Source organism: Penicillium cosmopolitanum (assembly GCF_028827165.1).
Source record: "Penicillium cosmopolitanum strain IBT 29677 chromosome Unknown utg000012l:1.0-3308103.0:1.0-3310761.0, whole genome shotgun sequence".
Taxonomy (NCBI): Eukaryota; Fungi; Ascomycota; class Eurotiomycetes; order Eurotiales; family Aspergillaceae; genus Penicillium; species Penicillium cosmopolitanum.
The window spans coordinates 2,011,579-2,038,120 of record NW_026622682.1 but is presented as its reverse complement, the minus strand read 5'-3'; the positions used below and the strand labels follow the sequence as shown (position 1 = coordinate 2,038,120).

The window sequence follows — 26,542 nt, the reverse complement described above, 5'->3', positions numbered from 1 at the left end:
ACCTCCTCTCTCCCCTCCACCTCCACCTCCACCTCTGAGTCCACCATCACTTCAAAATGGCCTTCAAGAGCGGGTCGTTCGCGACCTTCCTCATCCTTTGCCGTAAGTCATATCCCCATCCTCACACACAATCCATCCCTCCACCCTCCACCAACCACCACTCCCCATTTCAAATCAACCCCAAACTAACCCCCCCCTCTTCGCATAGCAACCTGCTTCTTCCTAGGAATAATCTTCTCCCTATTCCCATACGACTACCCAATCCTCTGGTCAACAGTAACAACCCCATCAAGCCACTATGACTACTTCGAAGCCCACCTCCGCTTCTTACACGCCAGTCCACCCCTAATCCCGCGCATCCTCCACATCGTAATCTTCCTCGGTCTCGCAGGCCTCGTGACAAAACTTTACCGCCCCTCCGAATCAAACATGCTCTTCGACGGCGCTTCGCTCGTTCTCTACATGTGTGGAATTACAGTCTACATTGCGAATATCGTCAAGGGTCTTCGGCTTGCGTCGGCGGGTCGGTATGGGGCTGATCTTGCTGCCGGACCGGATGATAAGGATCAGATCCTAGGCCGCGAGGATTCGCTTAAGGTTCTTGCTGCTAGTAATACGATTCTGGCGCTTGTGCTTGTGGGCATTCTTGTGTTGCAGGCGGGGCAGTGGTATGCGGAAAGGAAGGATGCGCAGGAGTTTGAGAGCTTTGCTGTTGGGAAGAAGGATAAGCATGAGGGGGGGTGCGGAGGGTGTGGCTAGTGGGAGTTCGTCGGGTGCTAAGCCGGGACGGGCGGGGAGTCAGAGGAAGAAGAGTAATTAGGTGTGCCTCTTGTGGGTTGGGGTGAGGGTGTGGTATTATCTTCTTCTTGCTTTTGTCTTTCTTGGGGGGATGTGCTGAGTTGGGATGCGCTGGGCGGCTTCGGCTTTCCTTGCCTTCCAACTTCGTGCATCTTCAAGGTCAATGGTTTCGATATTCTACGGAGTATACTGTACGACTCTCTTCTCTGTCTGCCTGATTGACGCTACTCTACACCCTGGGTCGAGAAGGAAAGACATTTTACTTTCAGCTGTGACTTTTTTATGGTTCTTGCATTGTGAATTCTCGAATGGATGTCGAGTTCACATGTTCTATGTACACAGGTCCCCTGGTGGCGCACTATGGCATTTGTCTGTACGATGGATGTGCAATTGAAATGCAGAAATTCAAAATGGAAATGGAAATGGAAATGGAAATGGATATCGATATCGACTCGGAAGTTTCATCGATGGGCGTATGCTGTACCCAAACGTATCGTGTCGTGTCGCAGGATCAATGCGGGTGGTGGATGATAAATGGTAAATGGTAATGGTAAATGGTAATGGTAAATAATGGGAGATCAGATCAGATCAGATCATATAAAGATAGCAGGTAGATGTTGGGAATAATGTCGTCACATCGCTGAAGGGGAATCATAAGTGGCAGTGCAGGTCATAACGAAGGGTAATGGTGATAACAATGGATGTCAAGACAAGGCATATAAATGCATGAGATAAGATGAGATGGATGGGATCAACGATGGTGTGCTTAAGCGAATGAAAATGGGCTGCGGGGAAGATCTGGCGAGCGCGGGCTCAAGGCCTTAGCGAAGAGATCTTCGCCTGACTCGGCACTGGAAGTGCGCACGATAGAACCCATTGAGCTGATGGGTGCGAAGCCAGGCGCGTCGGTGCTATTCTGCGCTTCTTGCAGAGCTTCGGGTGGGTGCAGTGCGACGGGCTTAAGGGACTCCGGCGCTGATGGGTTCAGTTGTGACATCGGCGTTGGGGTGGGGTTTGTATCTGGAGTTGGCATGGAGTGCGGTGCTCGATTGGCAAGGCTGCGGAAGGAGCTGAATGAAGATACAGCGACATCCGGTGACTGCGGAGACAGAAGAGAAGGTGTTGATCCTGTTTTGATGTCAGTTAGCTTTTGCGGATATACTATTTGATATCAAGCCTGCGTTGAACTTGAACTTACCGCCATTAGGTGAAAGGTCTCGCTCGCTCGTCTGCAGCTTCAATCCTTTGAGCTTATCAGACAACTTCTTTCCACTGACGGGTGACACGGGGGTGGCGGGGTAAGTGGAGGAATGATTGTTGGACGATTCATGGCTACTGGCAACACTTTCGACGCCATGTGCTCCGACGCCGAAGTTCGACTCAATCCATTCCTTCTCTTGCACCGCCATGTGCAGCGCAACTCCCTCGACATTGTTTATACTCTCGTCGCGGATCTCATTATCCAGTACACGCAGTCGTTTCTTCGCCCAGATCGTATGCAGTACACCTTTCTTTCCGGCAGAGCGACCAGTTGCACCCAGCTCCGGCGGAAAAATTGCCGGTAGCGGATTCAAGCGCAGGGTATCCGGTGCCGAGGAGGAACCCGTGTTTGGCTCGTATGATAGTGTGACGACGGGCGGGATGGTGGTATTCGGTGGAAGCAGGAAGTAGAAGCGGCGTGTAGTATCATTTGGTCGTTCATCGGCCGGCATGACGGTGGTCTTGCCCTCCCAGGAGACATGCCACGAGCCCTCGGCGGAAGAACGAGTAATGTCATCATCTTCCCATTCGATCATTAAGATCTTGGTTCCATCGTTGGCCTTGCCAGCCTCGAACTCGAAGCGGGCGAGGGCTGTGATGGAGAGGCTACCGGCCTTGGGACCGCGGGGGGTCTCCAGGTCAGCGAATTCGCTGTCCGGTGTGAAGGTGGGCGGCATGTAAGCCATGGCGATACCGATAAGAGGGCGTATTGACCTAGGGTCTACTAGGAGGGTGTGTCGAGGATCAGACTAGGGAATGGGGCGGAGTTCGGGGCGGCTGAGGCACGGCGCAAATAGGGAGAGAGAGGAAATGCAGGGCAGGTCGGCAAAGGGCGGAGAGGGCAACGATACCAAAGGGTTCGAAGAAATCCGAGTCTTGGAAGAGAGGGGTGCCGATCACGGGAGTAGTCTCTTCACTAGTTACTAGTAGTACTTCGTAATTGTGTGCAGTTTCAGGTTCATCTTTCTGTTTGGGATGCAAAAAGGTGTGAGGGGTTGCTCTATTGGTTGCTAATTATAGAAACCACAGCTCTTGGCATGCCACTTGTGCAGAATGGTGTGGACTAGTATGCATTTGAGAGCTTTAGTCTCCTTTATATTGCCTAATATCCTTTGTTTCCTCAAGGAATGAGCTAGAATCGTTTAATATCCATTAACAAGGAACTATACAATCAAGTTCAAAGCAAAATTGCTTTGCTAAAGCCCAGCCCGACGCATATAGTACAAGGAAAGTGCTTCCCCTGTATCGAACAGATGGCTCGCACGCCATTGCAAAAAGAAATATTCCATGGCTGGTAGCGAAATAAATTCCAAGGCGAGAAAAAGAAAACGACGAGGTAAAAAGGTTGGAAAACTGACACTTGGGGAGTCAAGAAATGCCCCGGGACTCGAAATATCCTTGAGAGCTCAACAAAGACAACTCAAACAAAGGGGGAAAGATGGATAGCTCTTCCACACTTTCTAAATGAACTATTGCATCTCATCCGAGTCTTCTTCGTTAAATTTAGCAATCCAAAGCCATTGATCAAGTATCAATGGAAACTTTGGCTCGTATAGACCTGCCGGACTTCCGGGTAAGCGGTACAACTCATATTCCTACATTATTAAGCCCTTGTTCCTGCAGATATTTTGACACTGTTTTCGTGTGCAGAAATCAACGAACAGAACAAAGCAATCGAAGATATAGTACGCTCTCGTCTGAGTCCGAGTCCACGCCTTGCTTCGGACTCGACTTGAAACTTAGAGGAGGCTGGAAACATTTGTCGGCAGTTCGGGAAGACAGGATTAGTTAATACCAGATTCAAAGGGATATTCCAGTCATTAAGGCAACATTCTATCAAGCTGACCAGGCAATTGACCGAAGATAGAAAGCCTGTTGCATTTCCTAAATATAGAAACTCTTTCACATTGTTAACCTTAGTTTTTTGAAGTCTTGGGGGCAATTGGGGCAGTTCCAGTGACAACTAGGAGCTTGTATAGAGCTACCGTACTCGCTGCCAGCTTGTACGATACCAGCGTCTCGAGACAAAGGATTAGGTGAAAAACAGTCAGGGTATGATACAGTATCATACATTCTGACAGTTAGATCAAGACAAGCTGCAGGGGCAGCTGAGATGAAGAGGCACTAGAGAGTGAATAATGACGCCGGCGCAAGCCATATGCCCCGTTTAGAGCAATGAGCTTCGTGGGAGGGGCCGGGAAAGAGGAGGTATGCAGGGTCGAGCCGACCAGAGACATGGGAATATGCAGAAAGCGGAGTCAATGTTGAGTAGATCTGTTCTAAAATTAATTCAAAAGGTGTGATGGGGAAGATAGGGGTGGGATGTATTGTTGATGGCAAGCGATGATTGGCATGCCGAGCTATGTCTTGCGAAAGAAGCGCCAGCTAGCTTAAGGTCGATAGCTACTGGGGGCAGGATAGTGCATGCTGATGGGTCAGAGCATGAAGGTGTAGCCGCTCAAGCTTCGTGATAGTCACGTCTTGATGAAGTCTGAGCCTATTGTGACGATCAAAGTGGCATAGATAGGTTCAAATTGGTTCAAAAATAGATCAAAAGCGCCATAATGTACTATTCTTGGAAGCGAGATGGAGTCTTTAGGACATTGAATGATCAGCAGGTGCAAGACAGCGGGGTTGAGCTCGTCTCCTCGATTATCAACGGGTATGGCATACCTATTGTAGTGAAACAAGCGGCCGAGAAGAACGCCAGGTGGATCAGCTGGAGAACCAAAGCGAGCCATTGAGAGCCGAGATTGGCCTAAAAACGAATCATATCACCTTTTAGCTTCAGGTTGTGCACCAAAATGATCATCGTCGATGCACTTGAAACTCATTGCATCTGTAGATGGTGAAGATGAGATAGTCCATTAAAGCATCTTGAATGCTCCAAAGGATGGATTCTATTCAAAAGCATGTTTGTCTGGACAAAAGAAGAGAACTTGGTGGGAAATGAATTACTACTATTCCTCATCGAATTTGGCAATTGTCGTTATATTGATATCGAGGAACGAAGACATCAAATTCCAAAAATATCACAGACCTAGTTAGCTTTGGGTATCGTGGAATGCAGGAACCCCAGGGCTGCTGCGATGCCGAGAAAGCGGGGGTTCTATGTTTAGGACACAGAATAACCAAAAATAGGTCAGAGCGGATATCACATTGCATGAGTCGCACATGGTCATTCTGCATTCCCCTCGTTTCCAGTTTTAATCCTAGCCAGTGCTCTCGATTTTCTTCTTCCCCCTCCTTTGAAGACCTTGCAAATTGTAGTGCTCTATTTCCTCCAGTTACATAGTATCTCTAATCCCAACCTATGCCATAGAAGCATGCTCGTTTGAAATCTCCCTTACCCCTTAAATTGGAACCTTATTGATTCACCTCATTGAAAGGTGGGTGATCACACCGACAACCTCCCTCAGCGCGAGGAGAAGCCAGCGATCAACCAAATGAGCCGGAAATAGCGAATCACGCTTGATCCCATGGCATGTAGATGATCTCACTCTTTGTTCACGTGTTTGAACAAGGATGAGAATGGCCGGCGGCAACATCAGGACCCAGCACTTAACACGTCACCTCGCACTCCTCTGGGACTTGGAATAGGGACTTCCGTGCTCAAGATTGCCCCCACAGGCGGGGCAAGAAGGCTAATCCCCGGGCATCCCATTGTTCCACTCGCTGATTCTAGTATAGCGCCGGCGCTTAAGTGCAGCAACCATGCGACCGGAATCTCATCACCAACTTTTCTGATTGGCGAAACCCATTGCAATGTGGGCGGTAAGTTATTTTTGTCTGGGCCTTTTGTGATGAGCAGCTGTGAGAAGAACCAATATAAACACTCAACTCGGTCTGTATAAACGGGGAACGGTATCGTTGAGGACCAGCAAAACTTTATTCAAGAGCAGTTCGCTTCTGCTTATTCAGTTTCCTTTCGATCTTGGGGGACACAGATGGTTTAGTGAACCCCTTGTATTGGCGACCCAGAGGGGACCTCAATACCGTGTATTGCGTATTTAAACTTGACCGTCCTGGTTACACTTCTACTACTCCCCCTGACCTGCTATTGCTGAGGCGCCACCGCCTAATGGGGGTTTCAAATGCCCCTAGGTGTGGCCCAAACGCCTGGAGTCTCCTTGAAACATGGGGCCGAAAAAGAGGACCCATGAAGCAAATCACCGTCTCGCCATCCTGGGCGGGTTTCTTCAGCGACAACTTGAAACAAGATGTGCGCTTTGTCCCCCAATCACCGTGTGCGTTTCGACTGTGACATCTCGGCCACCTGCACGGTAACGAGCCCTCGGTACAGTGGCTTACGATGTGTGGGACCGGCTTCTGCTTTCTCGAATGGCCATTGGCGCAGCCACGCAGAGAGAGGAGCAATGCTTCTCTTTGCACCATGCATGAAAATAAGGGAAAGGTGTGATGCTCGAGTTAAGTGTCAGGGAAAATACTAGTAGGGCTCTAGGGCAGAATTAAGCTTACACACTACTGGTTGGAGATGTGTGATTGTGACTGTACGGTGATTCCCGGTGGACAGACCAGGTTGTGTAATATTGCAAGTCGTAATACCATTAGGCGTAATTATACCGAAGTGTAAGATCTGTAGTTCCACTAGGCTCTCGATGTACTTACACTGATGATGGGCCGGCAGCACAGAATCCTTGATTTTGGAAGCAAGGGTCTTGCTGGATTACCTTCCTTTTAGAAAATACATGGCTCATATATCTAAAATATCCATATATACGAGTGTTTCTTGATTTTGGAGCAAACCAACCAGTCTATCCAAACATAAACATGGAAACGAAGATTTTGAGAAGCAACCACCTTGGAAGAATTCATTCAAAGAAGAATTATCATTATATTCCTAAGCCCACGTATTACTACGCATATCTCTTAGGCTCCGATACCACTCAATTTAGACAAAATCCCTTCAAGTTGGATCGAATGTACTGGTTACCGCATGAATGAGTGAGCATTAAGATGTCTACCAGTCCAAAAGACGGCAAGGCATTCTTTCTATATCTTTCTATGGTACTACATGATCGAGTAAAAATGCACCTTGAAGCGCTCTGCGCGATTAAAGGTTCTACTGCGAGTCCAATCCATGTAAAAGCTCCATAAATCATGGAAGATTAACCTCAGAGCCTCTTACCAGACACGTGGATCCCTGCGTTATAGCTTTTTCTACCCAAGAGGCTGGGTGGCGCCGATATGAGGCTCCAGTTAATGTGAGGATTCAGTGTTGGTTTTCGGCAATAAGGATCTAGATTTGGGGGCGTTACCTGTTCGCTGGGTCGAGGAATTTTATCTATGCCGCCGCGTGGTCCAAGCGGGTGGTCCTTCGATTTACTCTGCCTGATCCGCACCCGCAAACAAGTGTTGGTTCGGTACCAGTAGAAAGGATCCTGGCAAGGCGCAATTGCTCCGATTTGATGGCCGTTCGATGACATGTGCAATGTTCCGAACGCATAACTTCAGGTAGGCACAGCAACTGGGATAGCTATGGAACTACTGAGTCGTGGGCGGTGTTTCCTCGAATTAACACAGCTCTCCAATTAAATGGGAGCAATCCGTCCAAAAGAAATACTGTTAGTTAGTAGTTGGAAATTATCGCAACACCTAACAGTCCTCGTAGAGACTCTTTGACCTCGTCTTTTCGAGCCTAAGCGTCAGCATTAGGCCACCAGTCTAGCGTAATGTCTATGCGAAGGCATGATCGGACACGTCAGGATTCACGAATCAGGTTGTATTTCCAAGCCACTATGGTAGGAAGCGTATAATGTAATTTACTGCATGAAAAACACCAAAAGAACAAGAAAAGGCACCAAAAATGGTTGACAGGCAAACCAAACCATTTCGCCGTATGTTTTGAAGGAAAACGCCCCCAAATTGACGCCGGAACACCAATCTCCTCGCTAAGAGCCCCCAACTAGCCCAATGCAAAAACCAGATTTCATCACGCAGAAAGGTATATCGTTGGGTAGTGGTCATGAGACCTCTTTGCCTTCCTTGACTTCCTTGACTTCCTTAATGTCGCGGCACTTGCGCCGCTTTCCCTTTGGTGGGGCTTCGAGTTGGGTGCGTTTGTAGGTCACTGTTCGGGTGACAACTTGTCTCACACTGACGGGCTTTCCGCAAGGGTTGGCGCTATGGGGACCCTCAAAATAGCGAGGGTTCCAGCCAGAGGGGGTGAAGGGCGATCGAAGCATAGTTGCGCTCTTAGGAGAATCCGTACATGGCGAGTACTTCGCTGAATGCGGGATGCGAAGGCGGCGAGGATGAGCAAAGTTCTTCCTCGATGGTTGTGCTGAGGCGGGTGTTGGTGGAGGCAAAGATACAGTAGGCGATCGCACAGAGTCACTGAAGGAAAAGGATCCGCTCATAGCACTAGCAGGCTGCGAGGTTGGAGGAGAAGGCCTCTTGAGGGGAAACTTGGGAAAGTTCACGCCCGCGCTGACCGGACTGAAGACAGGTGTCATAGCCTCGAGGAACTGAGTGTATGCTTTGGGAATAGAGGAGTCGGGAGTAATAGGAGTGCATAGTTCTTCTTGCTTGATTAAGTCGGAGGGGCTCGAGGAGGAGTCGCTATGCAGTTCGGAGGGAAATGATGCGCTCTTCGGCGTCTTGAGAGGGTGGAGGATAGGCTTGACGGTCGGCATTTTGAGAAAGACAAGTCACAGTGATCTCTTTCGAAGTATTTAGATCGGAGTCAAGTATATTAAGAAGCAACGACGAATGAAAGCCGGCGACGATAGACTGCGAAGGTCGATGGCGTGGCAATTAAATAAAAATGGTTGGAAGAGGGGTAAACGAGAGAGTGATATCGTTGCTAGAGTGCAAGGCACTACAGCAGAACAATAAGAAATATGAGGATGAAGGATGTTCAAAGAAGGTCAGGTCGAAGAATCTCTTTGCCAGCAATGAGACGAGAAGAAGAAGAAGCGGAGCGGAGTGGTGTTTTATCTATATGGGCGAGAGATGATCGCGCGTATGTATGGAAAGTCGGCTGATACCGTTTGGTACTGTATTCCAAGCTAGCTAGTGTAATATTTCAGTCAGAAACGGCGACAATTTGGGCCAAGGCTGAGAGTGGTGGAGGGGCCATCCAGCCCCATAATCCTTCCAAAGAAGAACACGGCGGCAAGAAGGTGGCAGTGATGAGTCGGGCGACTTACTGTTCGGGTGTAGCTTAACGAGGCCTGGAAAAAAAATAGCCCCAAGGATTTCTCAGATATTCTCCGGCTTAGAAGCAAAGTAGAAAAAATGAAAAAGATGAAGAAAAGAAGCAGTTAACCAGCTGCTAATGAACAAAAGGGAGACTCGACCACTTTGCACCCGAAACGATTCAATCGTAACAAGGAAAGAAAGAGTACTGTGTGTTCTAATGGGTTTTGGATAGTCCCCAACCAAAGTCTTTATAGCTCTAAAGCATTGTCGCCATCTCGATCCAACTCATCCAAGATTACTGCAATATCCTACTCCTTGTCGGCGCCCAGACGGAGAAGCCGTTGTCGCGCGCCATCTGAAGCAACGCCTCCGTACCCCTGCGGCCCTGTACCAGGAGCCGCCACACAAGGCGACTGTTGTCCTGGGCAACGGACTGTTTAACAAGCCTCTTCCTCCTCAAATAAGCCCGTGGTTCGTCGGGCGTTTACGCGCGCAACTCATCCATTCCGTCGGCGCCTCGCCCAAGGGGCTACTGGGTTTGATATCCAAAGGGCTTGAGTATGAGCGCCGTCTGGGGGCATCTCAGGCATCTGTACCTTTCAAGTCGATTGGGTTTGAAGCTGGGGGATCGAACTTGTAGCGCCCGTTAATTTTGACAATTCGTTGTCCTTGTCCAATCATCTACGATAAACACCCCAAGATCGAGGTCCAGGGTCCGAACCTCCACTATTCTTCAGCGCGATTGAATACAATAATAGAACGGATATTTTATGCAAGTGCGAAATCTGATACAGGGTTTACGTTTCTAGTTGAAAACAATACCCTTTCTACTCTGCACAAGCCATACCTTTTAGCAAACATGAAGCTAAAGTACCAGACGGCGCTTGTTTAGATCCAACTTCACCAATCTCAAGCTTCTTTTCTACATAGAAGAGCTCGAGGTGAAACCTCAAGCTTTCAAACATTCGTTTCGGGGCCACTTTCTAGTTGCCAAGTTTTGCTTGACCGTCTTTTGGAATGGATCTCTATCACTATTTATACACTACTTTAGAAAGACTTGGAGTATTTAAAGAACTTACGTTCCCAGATTTTGCATCAAAAATCCAACCACCACTTTTGTCATACGCGCTTTCATATAAGTGGCGTTCTTGTGGCACCACGGACCATCTTGCACAATATTCCCGAGGTCATTGATGATTTTCATGGGCAGGGACAGTCGACTCGGAGTCAATCAGTCAGCCTGAGTCCAAGAAAAAGGAATTTTGTCTGAAGACCTCGGGATACATTCAACTTCAAGTTAGACCTCGGGGATTCTAGCCAACCTTCAAGTTGGAAAGATGTGAACATTATGACCCAAAGATACCTAGGTATGTAAGAGAAAGGAGATAAAGTGACTTTGCAAAAGTTTGAAAACTAGTAGCTACCTCAGATGGAATAGATAGGCCAATCTATTTCATCTTAGGTAGCTACTAGTCTGCGATTAGAACTTGAAACCGGAAACGAGAACAGACAACAAGGGGTTTCAAATTTTTGCAACGCCACTGTGCCTCCAAGGCTTAGCACGGCATTGTATTATTCGGGTTATCATTACTAAATTTTTAAAGAATGAATCAATATTTATATGAAGTTTTTGATTTTATTTAGGCTTTGATCTATGGCATATCGGCAATAGAAGCCTTAATGGTCATTAAATGGATGGATCGCAGAACAGTCCCAAGGACCTTTATAGCCACAGGCTATAAAAACATGAAACCTCCCAGAGGTGAAACGCCAAACACCAGCCCGTCCTGCAGTATATGAATGGCGAAAATATGAAAATACCGTGGTTGGGATTGTGTCATGCAATAACATCAAGTTGCGAAATGGGGTATCTTTTACCGTCAAGGTAATGAAAAGCCAGCATGAGAAGTACTCATGAGAAAGAAAAAAGAATGTCGTGGTATACTATCCCACTGTTTATATAAGAAGATAGTGCCAGTTGTTGCGGCGCATAACATCCCGCCACTGGACTTGTTGTCGCTTGATCTCCCTTCCACCCAAGGTAGCACCAGTGCCTGTTGGGGACTCGGTCCGGTCGAGTTTGGAGATTGGGCTAGTGAGTGACGAGTTGTAACTATCATCCGCAACACCTTGGGTGTTGGTAGGGTCATCGCTCAGTCGCCAGACTTCTTGGAGAAGACGGTACATTCTTCCGAAGCTTCCGAGGTCACCATGGTCTCCGAGAGCAGCAGATCTATCGGCAAGAACTGATCGGAACTGGCTAGCTGGAGTTGAATAGACACCTGCCATTAAAATCGGCCAGACAAGGGAGCGATCAAAGCCGTATGGTCCCGCAGGGATGTATTGAAGGGCATCTGTGATAGCCTGGATCATGTTCTCATTGGTAGGTTGGTTCCGATCAAAGCCTGGCACGAGACTGCAGAGGTAGATCCGAGCAGCAATGCGGAAGATATGAGACATGGTCTTTGTGAGCGCCTCGGGGCGGATGGATCCAGTTGATGGAGAGTAGGGATTTTCCAGAGTTGGGTCGGCTGACTCGGTATACTCTAACTGACGTCCTAATGCCTGTACGTGCGAACAGACGGCCAAGTCATCAACTCGACCATCAGTCTTCAGAGAGTCGAGGCAGGCAATTTCGGAGATGAGATACATGATACGGTCGTCGCATCCCATCAACTCACGCAAGCCAGAGGAAGTACCCCCCAAATGCTTTGATCGATAGGTGTGGGCAAACTGTGGAGTCTTTCCGGTCATTGTGGATCCCAGAATATCAATCCAGGAAGTCAAGGTCATGCTGAATGAAGGAGCCATATATCCGTTGCTGCATTCCATTGACTTGAGGGGTAGGTCAAGCCGGTTGACCAGGTTTGCTGCGGCCTCAAAGTGATTGAACCAAGGGATGTCAGGAAGGTAGTCATCGGAGGGACCAACAGAGCAATGGAAAAAGATCATGGCCAGAGTAGCATCAAGAATTTCCTCGAGATTGACATCTTCACCGAGCGCTTGGCAAAGCTGCGAGATTGCCTCGTAACGGTGGCGCATGATATCAGTGTCGACCTGGTCACCGACGAGGCCCTCGGTTGTCTTGAGATGAATGGCCGCGACGCTCAAGCAGCAGTGGAGATAGCACTTGTTTGTCTCCAAGGCGCGGAGAATAGCTTGGGCCCGTAAGTGACCCCTTTGATGGGCCTCCAAAACAGGGAATATTTGGCGCAGAACATTGTGGATGAAATGGTCCAGAAGGGGACGGTCGTGATCGCTAACGGGAATGCTACTCTGGAGCCATATGGATGTTTGGTCGACACCTGGATCGATCATTCCTGGGGCCAGTCCCTGGTAGCTGGAAGCTTGCTCAAAATATTCCTCCCCGAGCCACTCATCACCAGTGAAGGTTGGCATCGGAGCACTGAGTTGCGGCGGAGCAAAGGCACTGAATGTTGAAGTCGAGGAATCATGGCGCATTGGAACATCATTAATGAATGTTTGTCGTTCGGTTTTCACATCTACTTCATAAGGTGGGAATGGACCATATGGAGCAGTTCCTAGGCCTGGTGTAGGCAGATGTGATGCGAACATATCTTGAGGCTCGGCAAAAATTGGACGATTAAAATCAGGCGATATGGACGTTGGTGACACCAGGGAGTTGTTGCGGTTGCGGAAGGAATCTTTGCGCGCACTTGTTAGTACAGAGTTCTTATATCTCTCTGAGTTTCTATTGAAAGCTTACCCGATTGACTGTTGTTTCGTTCGAGGACCTTTTGATTCTTTATCTTGGTCTTGATCCTCTCTTTTTGGAGCCTTCTTTGATCTGGAATTCCCCACCATACTGGGCGTTTGTATTCGCATCGCACGTTGAGATTCACGCAAGCACCACAAGCGGGATGGTTCTCGTCGCACTTTTTCCGGCGCAGGCGACAAGTGAAGCAACCTAATATGATATCAATCATTAGTAAATATTTTTATCTGGGCATGCGAGGCGCTCGCTGTAAGAACATACCAGATCGGGACCGCTTGTGTGCCTTGCCGGTCTTCTCTCCAGTATTCGCATGTGTAATTCTCGCGGTAGAAGACTGGGAAGATACACCTAAATTGTGTGTCTTGATGCTCAATGGAGCTGGGTTAGAGCTTTTCTTTGCAGACGGCATTTTGAGATTAGAGGTAGCCCAGGCGATCGTAAAGTGAGGAAAGAATCAAATGACAGTAACCAATCGCAAGTAAGCAAGGTTTATTATGGCAAGTCTGAACCAGCAGGCTTTGCCTTCTAAAAGGAAGAGAACGAAAGGGAGGGTATGGTTGGCCGTGCAACTGAGTGTGAAGTGGAAGTTTAGATTAGTGGAGGGATTTCAGAAGCTTTAAAACTCACGATAGCTTTGTGGAAGCATGGCTGGCTGTTTCTATTTTGGAATCCACCTGCTTGTCCGTTCTCTGGCAGACTAGCTGCAGGATCGGGATAATTTGGGGGGCTGTTGGTGTCAGTGGGGTTGGATCACCACAGAATACTCCTTGGCTGGAAACCAACACAAAACGAGGGACGAATCATACTCTAGAGAAGATGGGTAAATGTTGCAGCAACTCGGCTGGAGACTAAATTTGGGACAATTAACCTGCTTTTTTTAGGCCATGGAGTCGCATGGCGGCATTAGCGCCATGCACATCGATCTTGAGTTTCTCGAGGGACTGGATGGAGATAGTCTAGTTGGAACTAGTCTCTGTGCTTATGGGCAGGGGTGGCTGCAGATGACCCATGCAACCGAATTTTTGATTGGACTTGCTTGAGTGATGAGAATCAGTCTAGTCCCGCACATTTGTGCTCATCGCCGTCAACCTCGCCAGACCCCAACCAACATCAGCTTGTGCTGTTGGGTTTTTTTCCCTAGTATCATATAACAATGTGGATGAAACGTTTCTAATATGCGCCCAGTGTCACAATTTCAGAAAAAGTCCTGTGGTCGGTTGGTAGATTCTCCCAGCCTTGCCCGCCCGACTGCAGCGAGCGGGGGTCAAACTAGCACTAATCCTCGTCACGTCAAGCATCACGAGTTATCACAATCTTCCTTAAGTTGCTAAATTGGGAAAAATACCGCAAATTTGATGACGGTAGTCATAGTCCGACCGCTACAGTAGCCTTTCATGCAACGTCGAATGGCCATCTTCCGACGAGATCAGTCACCTCTAGAACGGTGGGGGGAAGATCATCGCAGAGCGGTGACTGGGCGGAGGATCATGCATCATGGTGTGATGAAAAGGTGGGGAGAGCCAAGCTTCTGTTCCTGGTATGCTTATTGGCTTAGAAAAGGAGGCAGGAGATTGCCCGCGACGCGGGCAGGGGTTTAGAGACTGTGACTGGCTACACTGCAGGCAGCCTGCAGGCCCACTGATATGATCCGTGCACAAGGGTGTGATGTGATAAGATCGCCCTAGTGCATTTTCCCCAGCCTTTGACTAGCACTAATTGCCTGAATTAGCAACATTTAACCGCCCGCCTTGGGAAATTTGGGCTAATTTCCCCTCATCAAGTCGTGCACCGAGTTTTCAACCATTGGGCGACAAAGGTTCAGTCTTCGCACTGGGTTTAGTAGATATCCCGTTTCAAGGGACATTTACTATTAATAAAATTGAGCAAATCTCTGAAAATAGAATTAATTAACTCGGTTTTACGTGGCGGACTCTGTGCATTCTGTGACCTCGGGATTATCTTGAGTTGTATCGCGGAGCCTATTAGCATTCCTTTCGGGTCTACCCTTTTATCTCAGATCCTCTAGGTATTTAATATGGCGGTGCGAATTAATTTTTTTCCGAAATTTCCCCCTTTTGTTGATTTATACTGTGACTGGACTGGAAAATTAGCTTAGTTCTGAGTTCGTCCAGTTGCGCACATTACTATTGGCCCTCTGGCAAATTGCCAACCCCCTCTGCTTTTGTGACTCGGAATACATACATCCCGCAGAACTGACTCACATATTTCATGGTTGTGCAAGTTGATTCCTTCGATGGGCCATTCTTGGTCCCAACAACGGTTTTGTTTCTTCGACCCGAGTTGACATGATAAAAGCCACATGGTGTTTTCTACATAAGTCCCATGCAGTTCTTTAGATTAACCACCGTTCAAAAATTCAACTCATTGGTCCACGTGAATAATTTTATGAGCTACATTTCATTTCGAACCAACGTATATGTATGCATATGTTGTATTCGGGTGAGAGAGGGCCACATAACTCGGGTTGGCCAAAATCAGGCACGGGGCTTCCCCCGGATGCCAACATTGATTGAGGACTTCGGTGCAGGTTGCAAATTGAATGAGATCTAACTCTGTGGCACTTCACCTTTTTCACGTTACACGGCCCCTTTAATCTACTGCGCTCTCCTCCGTAAATATTGATAGCACCCGGAGTGTCTACAACTTCATTGTTCTTCTTCGACATTGCGGATAAAAAACTCTTGATACACGTGGCAAACATATAGTAGATTGTAAAGTGGCTTTGCAAAAGTTCCAAAGTTTGAAACCACATATTGCCCACCATTATCGACCGCACTCCAATGGCAGACTAGTAACTACCTGATCCCCTCAGGAAGGCAGAGATCAGGGCAGTCAACAAGTGATTTCAAAGTTTTGCAACACCACTGTGTCTCGTTCAATTAAATCATGTATTCGAAAAATTTATAGTTTTTAAAGAATGAGCCAACTCATTGCGAATCGAAGTTAGCGTAGATGCATGTATCATCGCTAAGCGACACCGGCTCATCTTCTGGGAGGTGAATACACTTGACCGAGGCCGCCACCAGCTTCTTTTACATATTGCTTCAAGGAAAGTATATAGACTGCGTTTAGTTTAGTCGATTCTCTAAATATAGCCAGAAAGGCAAAGATAGCCAATAATCACGTGTACGTTCAGAACAACGAGGGCCCAAGCCGATCATCGATAACCGACTTACTTTTTACTCCAATGACTTATGTTCCATGCAGTGCTACGAAGAGATCGCTTAAAATATTCTGACGAAAACCCCTCTTCCAAGGTTGTCGGGCAGCGGTGAGAGCTCCAAAGAGCTGGAAGACAATCGTACCCCCAGGGTTTCCTGGGTTACACCGTCAACTCGACACGACTCCACTTTTCCAAGGTTCCTTTCTCTACTATTTGCTAGTCATCGGCTATCCTTAAACGAGGTGATGTTTCCCGGGCAGCCAGAGCTAGGATGTCGGGTAAGGTGTCATGCAATTTCCGTGCGTTGTGGCTGTATGTTTTTATATCACATTTCACATCACTGCATCACTTTGAAAGTGGGCAAACTAAGGCAAACTAAGTCAAGCGCCCCATGCGATGATGGGCCGGGCCCAGCCTCGTGCTTATTAGAACGGCCAACCAGCCAGCTTGCCAAGTGTTGGGAGAAGGAAATACGATCATGAGCTCCCATCCGTCACTAGCCCCCAGCGTGGAGGGGACAACGAGGAATATGACTCGATAGTGTGGGATTCAGCGTTCCCTAAATAACCCAGTCAGGAAGACTTAGGCAGGTTTGTGGGAGGATTCGCAGAGCGCTAATTAACGGTTGATGTATGGTCGTCACATTCCTTCAGTAGTTAAGTGGGGCTTGTCCGATCAACGCTGATGCACAGTGGGCGCCAACTGCAGACCAGTCACCTCCAAGCATACCCCCTCAGACAAACTTCAACAGGTGCTTTTGTGAAAGCCAACTTTTGCAACAAGAGCCTATACGCTTCGAGGACGGCTGATCGCCAATCTGGGGCCTTGCAGCTCTCCTATTTTATTGGATAGTGACCATGCGGGCAGGCTGCCGCTCAAATGGAACTACTGCAGGCGTATCACTCGCCATCACATCCCCATCCCCCTAACCCCTCCTCTGAGCCAATTCCGTCGGTTGTAGTTTGCCGGAATTTGGGGTCGCTACCGCTGTGTTTCACTAAACTGCATGTCACGGACATTTTGTGCCGTTGAACCCTTTGGGTTGGCCAGCTTCCTGTAGTTCCCTTGCCGCTCACCCAACGCATCCTGTTTCAAGTACCCGCCCACGTTGGCTGGTGGATACACCGTACATATACTCCAAATCCCCATAATCTCGGTCAGCTCTTGCTGAGCTTCTCATATTTCTTTCTCCCTCGTGATCTTTGATACCCCAGGGGTTCTCATTGTTTTTGATTGTTATTATTATTATACATGAACATCTGGATGGTTCACTGTTGACGGGAACCATCTCACGTCTTTCCTAGTTATACCTATACAGACCTGCTTGGTGAATGCGGGCTGCTCTGAGACTGTCCAATTTTAACGGACGCATCTAAATATCATCTGATCATAATGGTATGTACTCCACAGAAAGATACTATCAAAGCCAACAGCTTTCTCATAATATATGTCAGGATTCTCTCCGAGTTCGACGGAAGGCTGCGCCTACGTCGCTCAGTGTCAAGAACCATGAGCGATTTTACCCTGACAAGACCTTCGTCCAACGACGACTATCAAACTCGACCGATTTTGATGATACCGATATTGAAACAAGCGATTCTGATGAGGAATCGCTCCGACAAAGTCTACAATCGGTACAAAACACTGCCCTCTTCCCTCTGCTAATAATAACAATCGAGCCTCGAGACTAACACAGCTTAGATTTCGTACGATAGTAATACCTCCATCTCGACGCCAGAACTCCCCAGCCCGGAAAATGCTCCTAACTTGAAGGGCATGGTGAACATTCACATCGATAACTCGATGGTACAGGGCCCTGATGGACCCCACCTATTCAGAAATTCCCGCGGCTCGTCCCTATACGAGCCATCGACTGCAGAGATAGATCTCTACTTCGAGCGATCCCCACTGCAGTCCGAATTCTCTCGGTCGGTGGATACACCTAAACGCTTCCCCTTCTCTCCAAAGACTCCAAAAGCCTTGACAACTGTACATCCCGATGTGTCACACGTGAGTGAAGAAGAGATTAGGACATGGAAGCCAAACCAGGTTGCACACTGGCTACACATTGCTGGCTACAACGATGCTGTGATCGAGAAGTTTCTGCTTAACGATATCACCGGTACTGTCTTGCTTAGCATACAGACCGATGACTTAAAAGAGCTGAGCATCCACTCATTCGGCATGCGCCACCAGATCATGGCTTCAATTGACCACCTGAAGAACACAATGTCAACAGTGCCTCCCGTGCCTCCTACCCCGGAGTCATTCATGACCCAGTCGACGGATCGGAGACCAGATCAGAGACAACCGCTTGTTGGCCGTTCATCTCCCAGAAACTCTTCGCCCAGAGACTCCTCAGATGAGGAATCGCCTCAGCGACGCTCATATGCGATGTCCGTTTCCCCGAACGGCGAAATTCTGTCCAACCATGTCTTCGGGAGCAACATTACCCCTGGAGAGTCTGTCTCGATCGTGGGTATTGAGCAGCGCCTCCCCAAGCCTCATAACTGCTCTCGGGGCGATAAATGCTCCAAGTTCCGGAAATACCAACGCCAGCTTGACCAGATCTTTGCCGAACATCCCAATGCTGTTCTTCATGACGGTATGATCATTATCGGAAGCCCTGGTAATCCCGAAACCGCACGAGACTTGCTGCGTCCAAAATCCAACAGCGAACCTTCAGTGGTAGCCTCTTCAGATATATTCGGTCCAGCTCCAGGGCCTCAACTTTCAGAGGCAGCGCTCAATGGGATTCAAAAGCTGGACCCTCAGGAAACTATTCGCAACTTCCTGACTTATCAGCATGTCGGCAAGCACCCAAATGTCCCAATGCTAGATACATGCAATCTGCCTCCCCAAGAAGAGCCTTTCGCTGGACTCACCCCTCCGAATGTTCAACCTAACGCCATGGCTGCCAACCTGCGCAGCTTGCCCAAGTTGACCATTCCAACCAGCCCCAACACAGAGGATATGACCACCGCTGTGACATCCAACCGCTCCATGACCCCGACGCGGGCTTCTCAGGCGTACGGATCCCCGACCGCAGTCCAGCAATATGGTCCTTTCACTCAGGCTCGGAACATTGACGTCTATCGTCATGGCACACCCTTCACAGAGGTTGATGTCCCCATCACAGCAATTCCCACCGGGCCCATCGCTCGCGATGCCTCTCAATCTGTTCCCCCCGACATGCAGTACGGAACCCTTTTCCCTCCCTACCGGGACCCCATCATGCGCAGTGCCTCCACTCGCCCTCCAAACAACCCAGCTCTTCGCCGAGTCCGTGAGGATCGACCCCTGAGCCCGATCGAATCCCCAGAGGATCTGATTCGAAGCCCTCGTCAGCGACCTCACGCGCACACTGTCTCTCACGCCTCCTCGCTCGCTTCCGACCCAGACGTCATCCACAGCGGCTATCTCAAGCACAAGAAGAACCGCTTCCTCCGCAGTGAGTGGAAAGATGCCCACGTCACTCTGCGTGACACCAAAGTGGCTCTGCACGAGCGTGAGCAAGATGCACACCGCATCTCACGCGCCCTGGATGTGATTGATGTGGATGACTACGCTGTTGCGTGCTCATCGCTAGCATCAAGCTCCAAGGTCACAGCTGCTTTCAAGCGCAGCATCATGCGCAAGCAGGACAGAATGCCAAATGGGCCTGAGGGCAACGCTTTCCAATTTTCATTCATCCCTGCACACAAGGACGGTGACAGGAAGGCTCTGTTCAGCAAGAATGCTCTCCCAAGACACGATTTTGTCGATAACACTGCCGACGGGCGTGGCGAGTGGGTTCGAAAGCTTTTGCTTGCGAAAGCTGAGAAGCGAGCTCGCGACAATGGTGAGAAGATGCTCGTGAATGGATACAACGTCATCTAAGTTCACACTCTCCAACGATTTCTTTTTCCTTTTCTGGTTGATTTGTCTTGTTCTTTATTTTGCCCTTTTTTTCATGTACGCGTATTGTCATGTTTTCTTTCGCGTTCAATTCTCTCGCTTAATAACCCCCATCAGACGACCATCTCCTTTTTTCCATCATTCCCATGGCGCATTTTTGGGGGTATACTACATTTCTTTTGTTACTCACCGGTTGAACAAGATATGCATCGCCGCTGGTCGGCAACACCCCTGATACCCACTTTGATCACAACTTAGCATTATAACTTGAGGCAACTCATCATACCATTGAAGGAATTAGGAATGCAATTGATTTTCGCGAAAACTCCCTCTTAACTCATCGTAAAGTTTAGTAGGTCTTCATTTTGTTCTCGTATGTCAGTCGAGTAGTCAAATGTATTGGTAGATTTCTTTCTAACCTATCGATGCTGTCATTATTCTTGGTCAACTTGTGCTCTGCCAATCTGTCTATGTTCGCTTGGAAGCATCATCCCATCATTCGAACAACTACATAAGCCCATCCGTCCCCGTAGGCAGCAGTTCTGACCACCTCTTCAATGGGCGAAGACATAGGAAGCACGGCTCCATGTAGAACAGGCTTCGCAAGAACTGGGGTCCGTCGACTGGGAAACAGATTGGGAAGAAGGGTGTGTAAAACACCGCCAATGGTTTGGGGTTGTGTGCTCGGGCTTGAGCGTGCGTTAATGAATTGGCTAGACTGAATGCTGGGGCTCGGTATTGAAGGCGGGAGTGGTGACTGGACCACTTTTAGTGATGGTGACTCTTCATCTGGGGGAAGTGGCAAGAAGATGCGGATTGGGACATTGCGGAACGGCTGTGATGGTGGGGGGATGAGGATATTTGAGATGCGTTGAAAAGATGGAAGGTCGACTAGCCGTTATTATGATGTTAACATATTGCTTATGAAGCTCTTGCACTGGATTTCTCTTGCTTACCATTCTCCACTGCCTTCCAGAGGCCGGCGGAGTCTTCCTTGGAGAGACTCATGATACCCTTGGCCGTACCGTTGCGCAGGAAGTCCGCTTCTTTAACGCTGTTGATAAATGCATCATTCAACACCATTCCTTCTGGGTCGAGGCGGACAAGTTCTTCGACAGGCCAGTCACTGAAATGAACAGTCAACCGCCAAGGGAAGGGCGATTCAGCCTCTGGGGACTGTTCATCCCCAGGGGTGGCCTTTGAAGCAGGGTCAACCCCCGCATAAAGATCAAACAATAAGCCGATCGGATAGTGCCATTTTAAAGGCACGCCTTCGAAAGCAAACCACCCCTGATGGTGTTCGGTGTCTGGGTTGATCAAAGACGATGCGAAGAAAGCTCGAAGCCTCGGGAGTAATGATGGGAGATATGAGACTCTCGGGAAAGAGATCTTCAATGGGTCAGAAATTAATTTCAAAATAAATTCACAGGACTATGCGGGTCATACAAGGTATGGATTGGTTTGATCAAACGTCCGACTCTCCGCTGGAGCCAAGATGATTTCCAGCGGTATTCGTCCCGCCCAGATACTACGCTGGATAGCAGGGAGAGACGCTTGCTTTTCCATATTGATCTTTTTGCTAATAACAGTTATTAATTTGCAAGGCCAGACGGAAGAGAGATGGATGTAGTGGTTCTGCTATGGCCACATACCGAACCGATGTTGATCTACTGATCTGCAAATGAGATATTCATGTCACGAAGGACAAATCGGGGGAAAGAAGAGTGGATCTTGACTACCTCGGCATAGAGGAAACCATGATCGAATGTTTCGGAGGTCACATAAGCTGTTGTAGCTTCTCAGCCTTGTTGACGAGTGAATGTGCAAGTGGAAGTTGAAAGGTGGAGTTGCTTTGGCGGGTGAGCCCCCACTCACGTGATCACATGTGTGGTGTGCCTGGAACGTGACCTTCAACGTCAACAAACGAAGTGCAATTCGATTCTAACACCACTCAACCGGATCAAGTCGATATTTTGCATCATTTTTGTATACTTTAGCTCACACTGGGTCCAAATTTGCTGATTTTCTCCGGTCGGGCTACCCACCTTCCCCACTCAAAGGCTACCAGAGATATGATATCCTTCTACCTGCTCCAAGCCCATGACCAGCTTCTAGATTTTTGTCTCCTCGTCGAGAGATTTTGCAATAAATTCTCTCAATTCCGCCAGGATCAACTCATTTAATATTTCATTCACTGATTCATGAACGACACTCTATAATCTCGTCCGAGTCTTGAGGATCACGCTACCATCTCCCACCCCTATAATGGCTTGTTCATATTTCTCACATAGATTTAGCGTGGACACGCTCAGTCTAATCAATCAGTCTTCATTGATCAAGAATAGTATGCCGGAATATCTCAGGCAAAACACAACCACGTTTGGAAATGCCGACCGCGCGGACGTCGCCGCGATGAGTGCTCGCGGACCAATATCGTTCGGGTTGCCATGCATCGACCGTCAAATTCAATGATGATATTTATCACTTTAATGTCCACGCCCTTTTTTGATCGGTTTGGTGTCTCAAGCTTTCAAGGCCCGCTTTTCTCCGCTCTTAGAGATAATAGCTGCCCTCCGCGTGTTGGATAGTTGCTCTAGAAGCACATGAGATCTGTGCCTTTCATAACGAAAGCAGTCACCCGGCTTTCAACCGTTCATGATTCATTTTCTCTTCCAAAATCCTAGCTTTGAAGCTCATAAAAGCCTCTTATCTTCGCCGATTTCGCTGGATGCTTAGTTCTTGCCTTGCGATAGGCCCATTGGTACATACCTCTACGATATGCAAAAGCGCCATCACTCGCCCTTCATGTCCACGGAATATGGATTCCAGGAATAGCGCAGGAGATTTCGTCCTGGGCCGAATATTTTGTGCGACTTCAAACACCGAGACATTGCTCAGCGACTAGCCGTTGACCAGGACCGTGGCCATTCTGTCACTCATGCTTGGTCGCTAATCCGGTATGCTTTGAACAGAGATAATTATTCATGCATAATGAAACAAGTCAATTGTTGTTGCCTTCCAACTCGCTCTGTGATTCGGCGCTGACTATTTGTATAACTCTCTTTCGCTCCTTCAATGCCGTCCGGCCCGCCACGGCGGCGATGGCCACACCGAAAGCGGCCCGAAATGAGCTTAATTTTGACTAATTCTGATCCTTCACGGCCAGATTGCTCGGCATCGCTGATTTTAGCCCTAAGTGGTCCCCCTGTTGCAAAAATCAGAATGCTCACATGAGATGAGGTTTCGGTTTTCTTCACCGGTGACAGTAAATAGCCTTACTCGGCATTTGTTTCTCCACTTGGTGTCAATTGCGTCCACCCGCTGAATCTTCCCGAAGGTCCTACTCGGCTTTAATTCTCGAAAAAGCCAAAAGGGCCAAGATGCAAAAAGGCCAAGGTGGCTAAAGAGAAGATATCGGCCGGCTATTCGAATCCCATTACTTCTTGCTTGGCTACAACTTAGCTACAGCTTAGCCTCTGCAGAACTCTCCATGTACTCCGTATACGGGGTAACCCCTTCCCCCCATTCTTCCCACTGGGTTTTAAGATCTCCCTTGCGGGTTGCCGATCGGAGCGGAGATGACGATTTAAGGGCGAAACACCGCCACGGTTAGATAATTTTCTCTTAAAACCCGGGGGGACATGGAAGAGCACTCATGCTGAATGAAATAAACTCCTCCATCACTGAGCTTTGGCCCAATCATAAACGCTTGAGTTTATCTTCGCCTTTATACACGTGATCGGAACCGGTTGACCTGCCTAATTGAAGTTTGCAGCTCGGCAACCTTCCGACTCCACCGATGGTTAAGGGTTCTCCCCGTGGGCAACCTCCAGTAGTTTACGGACTACGCGTAGCCCACGCGAGGCCAATTCAACCAGTTGAGAAAGGGGTATTCTATTAACAAGCCCAACTGGACTGTGCATGTCCCTGCGCAGTACCCCCAGCCCCCACAATTCTGATTCCGCTTGATCCGGGGAGAATCTCTATGCCCTTATGCATTATTACGCAGATGTGGCGAAGAAGGTTGTTCACCGGAAAATGCCCCTCCCATACATCCAACGGGTAAACGCAGACCTCAAATAAGGGAGAAGGGGATAATCGTAGCCATAAATCCATTCCGTTACCACCAAGGCACTGAATTACCCCTGGAGTGGTCGCGGAGGTCCCCAAGGGGGTAAAATTCCTTGTTCAAGAAAAATTCCAGCCAAGGAAGTAGGCTTCCGTATTAGATATATACTGGTGGCCATTCGTTCTCCCCGGCTGAACGTTTCAACCGGGGAAAACGCTACCCCGGCCCAAAGTTCCCACCCCATGGGATTAGAAATTCTCCAAACCTTCGTAGCCTCATGTTCAAACCCCATACTGCCCCAGAGGATGGGGTTCTCTACGCGACGTAAGTTGTGGGGGTGCATTCGTTAGGGACGGATTTCCACCCACCCACAAATCCACCGAGAGTGGGAGCCTTTACTACTTAGGGGCCCCATCCCGTCTCAACTTTTTCTTTCCTTCATCTTATACCTCGAAAAAAAAATTCGACCCTTCCCCCCATCCATCCTCAACCTTCTAAGTGTTCCACTTAGCAGCCATGGGTGGCATCCTTCATCTGGTCGAGGACCGACCAACTCCCCTTCGGTCTACAACTGGCGAGTCTACGTACTCGCCCTCGTGGCATCATGTGGTTCCAACATGATCGGTTATACAAGTGCCTTCATCGGTACGACAATCACATTGACCTCCTTCAAGGAAGAGTTTGGTCTCGACAAAAAGAGTTCAGCCGAGCAAAGTTTGATTAGTGAGAATATTGTGTCTCTCTTCATCGCTGGTGCCTTCTTCGGTGCCCTCCTCACGTACGGTTTGAGCCACTGGCTTGGCCGTAAGGTCTGCTTGATGATCGCTTCGGCTACTTTTGCTCTTGGATCTGGACTGCAGTGCGGTGCCAATCACAACCGCGGACTGGGCATTCTATACGCTGGACGTGTCCTGACTGGTCTGGGTACCGGTGTTGCCTCTAACATTGTCCCTATCTATCTCTCCGAGCTCGCTCCCCCTGCTATTCGTGGCCGACTGGTCGGTCTGTATGAGCTGGGCTGGCAGATTGGTGGTATGCTTGGCTTCTGGATCAACGTAAGTCAAAAAACTGATCGTTATTACCCCTTTGAACGGGAAAAAATGGACCTGAGACTGACCGGTACGATATTTTCAGTATGGCGTGGAACAACACCTTGCACCTTCCACCCAACAATGGATCATTCCATTCGCTATTCAATTGGTCCCGTCCGGTATGCTGTTCCTCGGATCCCTCTGGATCCGGGAATCGCCCCGTTGGCTTTTCCTTCATGATCGCCGGGCTGAGGCCATGGACAACCTTACTTGGATTCGTCAATGCGATGCTACTGATATGTACATCACCGAGGAAGTGGCTGCTATTGACCAGGCCCACGAGACTCAGCGCAGCACCGTTGGATTCGGTTTCTGGAAGCCATTCAAGGCCCTCGGTGCACGCCCCAACTTGATGTGGCGACTGTTCTTGGGATGTATGCTTTTCTTCTGGCAGAACGGCTCTGGTATCAACGCCATTAACTACTACTCGCCCACCATCTTCAAGGTACGTTTATCTCACTCTTGGTTTCTCTTGGGCGCACATATACTGATAATTTTTGTAGAGCATTGGCGTTGAGTCTAACACTGTCAACCTGATGACCGGTATCTTTGGTGTGGTCAAGGCCGTTATGACGTTTATCTGGCTGCTGTTCCTTGTCGATCAATTCGGTCGCCGGAACCTTCTTCTTGTCGGTGGTATCACCGGCTCCATCTGCATGTGGGTCATTGGCGCGTATATCTACGTGGTTGCACCGCAAGACAACCCCACCAGCTCTCTCAACGGTGGCGGTATTGCCGCTATCGTCTTCTTCTACCTTTGGACTGCTGTCTACACCCCGACCTGGAACGGTACCCCCTGGGTCATCAACTCGGAATTCTTCGATCCCAACTTCCGTTCCCTGGCTCAGGCCTGCACAACTGCCAGCAACTGGCTGTTCAACTTCCTCGTCTCTCGCTTCACCGAGCAGATGTTCGAGGCTATGGGATACGGCGTGTACTTCTTCTTCGCGTCTCTGTCCTTCCTTGCCTTCTTCTTCGCCTTCTTCCTCATTCCTGAGACTAGTGGTATTCCCCTGGAGAAGGTTGACCGTCTCTTCGAGCAGAAGCCTGTTTGGAGGGCAAACAAGAAGCTCAAGGAGATCCTTAAGGAGGAGGAGGAGCAGTTCCGTTTCGATATCAAGGACCAGGCTGTCCACGAAGAGAACCTTGGCGCCGACACTGCCAAGCCCCAGGAATATGCTTGAACGACATGGCATAGACCATAAGCATAGACCTTTGTATAGATACATAGATTCGTACATAGACTTACGTTTTTGACGATTAAGCGTGACTTCTTTATCATGCTAGATGAATTTCATTCTACATACTTTGCATATGACACATTCCCATTGTCCTTCGTACTA

General features: G+C 48.7%; 7 protein-coding genes across 7 annotated transcripts; 3 read left to right on the top strand and 4 right to left on the bottom strand.

Annotated features, from left to right (window-relative positions):
- Positions 1–56: 56 nt before the first annotated feature.
- N7509_013497 (putative secretory component protein shr3) lies at positions 57–759 on the top strand (the record flags this gene model as incomplete). The annotated part of the gene is made up of 2 exons (XM_056638134.1): positions 57–102; positions 209–759. 2 exons carry the CDS (start codon positions 57–59, stop codon positions 757–759), a joined length of 597 nt encoding a protein of 198 aa, XP_056481641.1.
- Positions 760–1,564: 805 nt separating this feature from the next.
- On the bottom strand, positions 1,565–2,744 carry N7509_013496 (uncharacterized protein; the record flags this gene model as incomplete). The annotated part of the gene is made up of 2 exons (XM_056638133.1): positions 1,565–1,926; positions 1,997–2,744. The coding sequence occupies 2 exons, from the start codon at positions 2,742–2,744 to the stop codon at positions 1,565–1,567; spliced, it is 1,110 nt and encodes a 369-aa protein (XP_056481640.1).
- A 5,298-nt stretch (positions 2,745–8,042) lies between these two features.
- N7509_013495 (uncharacterized protein) lies at positions 8,043–8,714 on the bottom strand (the record flags this gene model as incomplete). Its single annotated transcript, XM_056638132.1, has 1 exon — positions 8,043–8,714. The coding sequence occupies one exon, from the start codon at positions 8,712–8,714 to the stop codon at positions 8,043–8,045; it is 672 nt and encodes a 223-aa protein (XP_056481639.1).
- Positions 8,715–11,178: 2,464 nt separating this feature from the next.
- Positions 11,179–13,367, bottom strand: N7509_013494 (Zn(II)2Cys6 transcription factor; the record flags this gene model as incomplete). Its single annotated transcript, XM_056638131.1, has 3 exons — positions 11,179–12,887; positions 12,950–13,150; positions 13,220–13,367. The coding sequence occupies 3 exons, from the start codon at positions 13,365–13,367 to the stop codon at positions 11,179–11,181; spliced, it is 2,058 nt and encodes a 685-aa protein (XP_056481638.1).
- Positions 13,368–17,539: 4,172 nt separating this feature from the next.
- Positions 17,540–20,021, top strand: N7509_013493 (SAM and PH domain-containing protein; the record flags this gene model as incomplete). The annotated part of the gene is made up of 2 exons (XM_056638130.1): positions 17,540–17,776; positions 17,844–20,021. The coding sequence occupies 2 exons, from the start codon at positions 17,540–17,542 to the stop codon at positions 20,019–20,021; spliced, it is 2,415 nt and encodes an 804-aa protein (XP_056481637.1).
- A 505-nt stretch (positions 20,022–20,526) lies between these two features.
- Positions 20,527–21,605, bottom strand: N7509_013492 (autophagy protein 5; the record flags this gene model as incomplete). The annotated part of the gene is made up of 3 exons (XM_056638129.1): positions 20,527–20,930; positions 20,996–21,428; positions 21,486–21,605. The coding sequence occupies 3 exons, from the start codon at positions 21,603–21,605 to the stop codon at positions 20,527–20,529; spliced, it is 957 nt and encodes a 318-aa protein (XP_056481636.1).
- Positions 21,606–24,385: 2,780 nt separating this feature from the next.
- On the top strand, positions 24,386–26,383 carry N7509_013491 (sugar porter family MFS transporter; the record flags this gene model as incomplete). The annotated part of the gene is made up of 4 exons (XM_056638128.1): positions 24,386–24,432; positions 24,620–25,163; positions 25,243–25,644; positions 25,703–26,383. The coding sequence occupies 4 exons, from the start codon at positions 24,386–24,388 to the stop codon at positions 26,381–26,383; spliced, it is 1,674 nt and encodes a 557-aa protein (XP_056481635.1).
- Between the last annotated feature and the right edge of the window lie 159 nt (positions 26,384–26,542).